At 51.1% G+C, this 5,290-nt stretch overlaps 1 protein-coding gene across 1 annotated transcript in view; it reads right to left on the bottom strand.

The window, feature by feature from the left end:
• The window catches only part of LOC102751263 (carcinoembryonic antigen-related cell adhesion molecule 1-like), a gene marked incomplete at its 3' end in the record, with an annotated part of 11,301 nt that overhangs the window by 3,268 nt on the left and 2,743 nt on the right, over positions 1–5,290 (bottom strand). The window contains exons 4-6 of the mRNA XM_006771794.2: positions 5,231–5,278; positions 1,777–1,863; positions 1,095–1,436 (exon numbers count right to left, since the gene is read on the bottom strand). Coding sequence (XP_006771857.2) covers positions 1,095–1,436; positions 1,777–1,863; positions 5,231–5,278 — 477 coding nt within the window. The remainder of the gene's footprint in view (positions 1–1,094; positions 1,437–1,776; positions 1,864–5,230; positions 5,279–5,290) is intronic.

Here is a 5,290-nt window from a genome sequence, read left to right as displayed (position 1 = left end):
CTCTTTCCCCGACCTTTCTCTAACTTTCTAAATAATCACACCCCCTCTTGAGTATAGTGGCTATACGTAGAGATGGGAAGGCATTTCTCTTTTGTTAAATAATTTATTAGAGAATTTAGCCCAGCCAGTCTTCATGACCTTAGGACCTGCAGAAGTTTCAATCTAAAAGATTTCTCAGTCTGAATAGGACTTTCTCTTCCTGGCCTTTGGATTGAATATCAGGGAGAAGGAAGTCCCTAGAGAGAAATTGGCCATTTTAACATCAGGCTGGTATGCTTAGTGTCTTCAGTAAACTACACAACATGCTCCTAATGTCCCATGAGTCTACATACTTGTCAAGTAAGCACCACCATTCACTGCTCTCCATAGGAGTGTCACATAGGCTTGTGTCACACAGTGTTGTACAGCTGGTGACTGCAGAGCCAGGACACAGCTCAGAGGGGTCTCCCCTGTGACTCACTGTCTCCCCATTTCCATGCAGCCTGGTCTGAGGGAGGCCATGGTGTTGATGGGTGACATGATTTTGCGAGTCAGAAGACAGGCAACCCATGCACCTTCACCATGGACCCCTGTCCCACCACAGAGGGCACAGAGCAGCCAGTCACCAGGTGAGCCCGGAGCAGCGCAGGGAGCAGGGGTCTGTCCTGCTCACCCCTCCTCAGAGGTGGTTTCCTCCTTTAGTCTGGGGCAAAGAGGTGAGCTTGTTCAAAGCCTTGTATGTTCCTTGTAGCACATGGAGCATGTAACAGACAGGAGGTGACAGAAGGAAAGTGTTAGTGACCGGAGAAGCAGCTTGACCTTGAGGACCTTTGTTTTACCCTCTGGGAAGCCCCTTCCATTCACCACTTGACTCTTTCTGGGGCTGAGAGAACCCCCTCCTCACATTCCCAGGCTGCAGCCCAGCTCTTCCATGAGAAGTCAGAAGAGCAAGGGAGGAGAGTCTATAGAGATGTAGTGAGAGGGCTCAGGAGAAGACTGTGATTTGCTTGTGTCCATGGCCACGGGATGGGGGACAACAACCACCAGGCTCTGTTCTGAAAACCAGACAGACCTGCAACCCACAGCCTAGTGCCGATGGTCCAGGAGGCACTTACCATAGACTGTGATAGTCATGACTGTGGTCCTATTGAGGCCAGTGACAGAGTTATGGGCGAGGCAGGTATAGGATCCACTGTCATGTGCAGTGATTTTGGGGATAAAGAGCTCCTGTGTGGGGTGCTGGGAACTCCCATTGATAAGCCAAGAATACTGTGCAGGTGGGTTAGAGGCTGCCTGGCAGGAGAGGTTGAGGTTTGTCCCACGTAGGTAATGGGAGTCTGAGGGGGAAATGGTGGGGGCATCCGGGCCATCTGGAGCAGAGAACAAAGCCACACATGATGTAATCAGAGGGAAGGGGAAGGTCTGGTCTGTGTAAGGGCCACACTCTCCCTCTGAAATGGGTCACAGCCTTGTTTTAAAATGTCCCACCCATCGCTTCTTGGTCTTTGGGCTAACATCAACTTAAAATGTCCCACCCATAGCCCTCTCTGGTCACTGAGCCTGAGTCTGAAACATTAACCTGTTTGTCCCATGAAAACTTGTTAAACCTGAGCCTTTCCAAACAGGAGTATCCCGTCCCCTCCTGGTCTTGGTTCAAGGCCGAGACTGGCCAGTTGTGCCTGGGACAGGAACTCATGTCCCCCCTGGGTATTCAAAGTGGGGGTCTGTGTACGTGGACCTGAGAAGGACGGATGTAGCCTGACCTCTGGCAGTGTGAATTCGTGTGGGGGGCCTGACCTAAAGGTTCACACGTTAACACGACAGGGTCCTTGTGCTCCTCGGGGAGGGAGTTGTTGCTTGTGATGCTGGGTTTGGGTAACTCCGCTGTGCAGACAACAGAGAGAACATTGCCCATTGAGTACTCCAAAGGCTTCTTCAATCAGAATTCATGCCTCTCAGCCAACTTGAGTTCTTAAAGAAATAAGGTAGGTCTGTGCATCACAAGACAAACAAATGCATGAGGATCTGAGCGCTTAGAGATTGTAAGGCTGCCTTCTCTATGCTGGGAGAAAAAGCACAGACTTTCTTAGGTGTCAGATAACTATCAGGGTTTCATCACAGAGAGACGCAGGACAGGGAGTCAGAGACCATCCGGCACCTGTCCTAGTTCCTCACTGACCAGCTGACTGCCTGGCTGACCTTGGGGCCTACCTGGAATATGCAGGTGCTGAGTCCCTTCCAGCTACACAGACCTACATTGCCGGGTCAAGATGTGTTTCCACTGAAGCCTTACATTCCAGGGTTGACCTAGAGATGAGTAATGATGGGCCACCCCGTAGTCCTAAACCCTGAGGGGACTGGGTAGTGTGGTCCTGAACTGGAAGTCTGAGCAGAAAAAAAACACAGGTGACTACAAGCAAGTCTGGCGGTGAGTTCAGTACCCAGGCTGCAGGGCCACAAGGTGTGGTCATCTATCCAGGACTTTACTGGTGACTGACATGAGGCAGTGACCCCAGAAGGGCAGAGCAGAGTCCAGGAAAGATTTAGAAAAGAGTGAGGAATGATTGGAGCTGGCTGGAAGTGGCAGCAGAGCCAGGCCCTCTGTCCTTGGTCTGTAATGTCCTTTCTGCCACTGCAGAGGGCAGGGATCCTTCCTCAACACACAGACAGTAGCAGGTACAGAAGAGGGGCTTGTGGAGGTGGGGGAGCATGAACTTGCTGAAAATATGGCCCTCATGGTCCATTTGTGTTTGGCAGTTATGAGATAGATTTTGAGTTAAACTGTGAAAGAATATGTGCAAATCACTCATGCCCCTAAGTTCTAAGGCCAGATTTTGGAGGAATTTCTGTCTAGAGAGCACAAAGGTCATAGACAAAGTTCTTCTGTCCAACCAGGTCACACTGTGACCAAAGGGAGATGCCACAGTGGGTTTGAAATCAGGGACTCCCTGGGATAGAGAGAAGGTTAGTCTTGCAAAGAGAACAGAAGTGGTCGGGGGGATGGGGAGGAGGAGGTGAGTCTAGGTGTCTCTGCTCTATAAAGGGAGGGAAGACACCAGATTGGTAGGAAGGACATGTGCCATGTTAGTAAAGTTAGGGAGAAGGTTCCTCCCTGTTTCTATGGACAGTCAGGCAGATGGGGAGGAGCCCCACATGGGCCTGTTGCATGTCCTCTTCCTTTTGTTTCAAATTCAGGAAACAACTGGAGTTTAGTCAAATTCATTCAAATTGTGTTCTTCCTTTTCTTTCTAACTCAGGAAACAACTGGAGTTTAGTCAAATTCATTCAAATTGGGCAGCATCTGAGAGAAAGGAGAGTGGCTGGTGGATCTCACAGTCTGAGAGGATCCCATCTTGCGGTCAAGGTGTCACCAACGAGGACACACATATGTGAAACAGGCAGTGAACCAGTCAGATGGTGCAGGGTCACCAGGCCCACCTTGGGAAGGTCTTGGGAGCCAGCGGAGGAATGGGAACCTCACACCAGAACAAGGGTATGAGTCACCAGTCAGGGGTGAAGTGAACCCGTGAGCTTTGGGGACTGAGCCCTGTCCTTCTGCCTTTGACACCCTGGCTGAGTCAAATAGAGAGTAAGTCAATGGTTTACATGTCCCTGTCAAGTGGCCTGTTCCTCTTGTTGGCCTCAGGGCCGGGGCGGGGGCTGAGGGTTGTGTGTGTGGGGGCGGGGGCTGGAAAGAGCCTTGATGGGGGCCCAGCAGAAGCTCTTTCTCCTGGTGACCTGGGAAACTGGCTCATGATGGAGTCGGGACTGCTGCTCCCACTGATTTCTGTGTCCTTTCCTATTGTCCGGGAGGGTGAGCCTTGACACAGATGTTAGTAGGACAATCTTCACAGTGGGGGAAGCAGAGTAGAGCAGGGCAGTGTGTCTGGAGTGAAGGAGGAGGCAGATAAGGGGCAGAGAAGTAGCAGAGTCAGAATGTCCTTGATGAACAGTGGGGGTTACAAGTGATTTCAAAGATCCTAGGGACCAAGAGCCCACAGCTGCCCCAGGGCAGGAGCAGTGTAGCCTGCAAAACCTTCCCCAGTGGAACAGCCCCACTGTCACCAAGGGACTTGGCTCCTGAGAGAGCTTCAGGGACAGGTGGTCAGAGAGATGGACATGGCTCTCATCACCTTTAGGGACAGGTAACAGGTGTGGCCAAAACCTTTTAGGACTCTGCATCCAGGTTCCAGTCTCTCTAGCGGTTATGCATCATTCATTCATTCATTAATTAATTCATTCTGTCATCATTCACCATCATTCCTTCCCTCATTCATGAGAGAGCAAGTGAGTGCTGGTCCCTGAGCTGGTAGCAGGTGTAGGGTGGGGCTGTGCAAAGACCTTGCTGTGTCTGTGCGAGCCTGATTCAGTGACTGTATCACACTGTGCCTCCGTTTCCCCTGAATAAAAACAGAACAAATGGTAAATGGACTCTGGATTACCATTTTGTTTGTGAATTGACCTTGAAACATTTATGAATACTTGACCTCAAGCCCAGTATAGAGGAGACACTGACTTAAATGGCCACTGCCATTATTTGCCTCCATGAGAGAGAATTCCTGGGCTGACCCCTGGTGGACAAGGAGCTGTCAGGAGCATCTTCTCTCCTCTGTTCCTTCCTGGAGACCTGATCTCCCTCCAGAGTCTCCTAAGTCCCTCAGAAGAGTGAGCTAATGATACAGGGTATTTTGTCTATCTGTGCTCTCCTGACACCGCCTTAGGTGAAGAACTAGGCTCTGTCCCTGCCCTGATGTGTCTCTTGGGGCTGAGCACTGGCTGGTGAGCAGTAGTAGAGCCACTGCTCCCACCCAGCCCTTCCAGGAGGTCAAACCCAACCTGACACAGGCTCCCCAGGTTCCCTGGAGTCAGGAGCCCTGGGACAGGGGTTTGGGAGGTGTTTCTAGGCTGAGCTTCTCTGTGAGGATTACATGGTCCCCTCAGGCCAGGGTGTGACCAAAGTCTGCATGGTTTTCTCAGTGTCATGGTCATGGGGAGGGGCCAGGGACTGGATTGAGACTCTGCTGAGTCACTCCCATGAGACTTCTCTCTATGTAGAATGTCTGAAGGGCTGTAATCTGTGAAGGGAACTCTAATCTTAGGAAGTTCCTTTCCACTCTGTGTGTCCTGCACTAAATGCCCAAACCCAATCTTGGAGATGATGCAGAGGGGGATCGAGGCAGAGGGGCTGTCAGTCCTGGTGTGAGGTAGAGTTCACCCACCCGAACTCAGAGGTCAGAGAGCAATCACTCACCGTATACATGAAGCTGTCCAGTTACTCGTTTGCTCTGTAAATCTTTCCCTCAGGCTTCTA

Source organism: Myotis davidii, unplaced genomic scaffold (genome assembly GCF_000327345.1).
Source record: "Myotis davidii unplaced genomic scaffold, ASM32734v1 scaffold1705, whole genome shotgun sequence".
Lineage (NCBI taxonomy): Eukaryota > Metazoa > Chordata > Mammalia > Chiroptera > Vespertilionidae > Myotis > Myotis davidii.
This window is presented reverse-complemented; position numbering and strand designations above follow the sequence as displayed.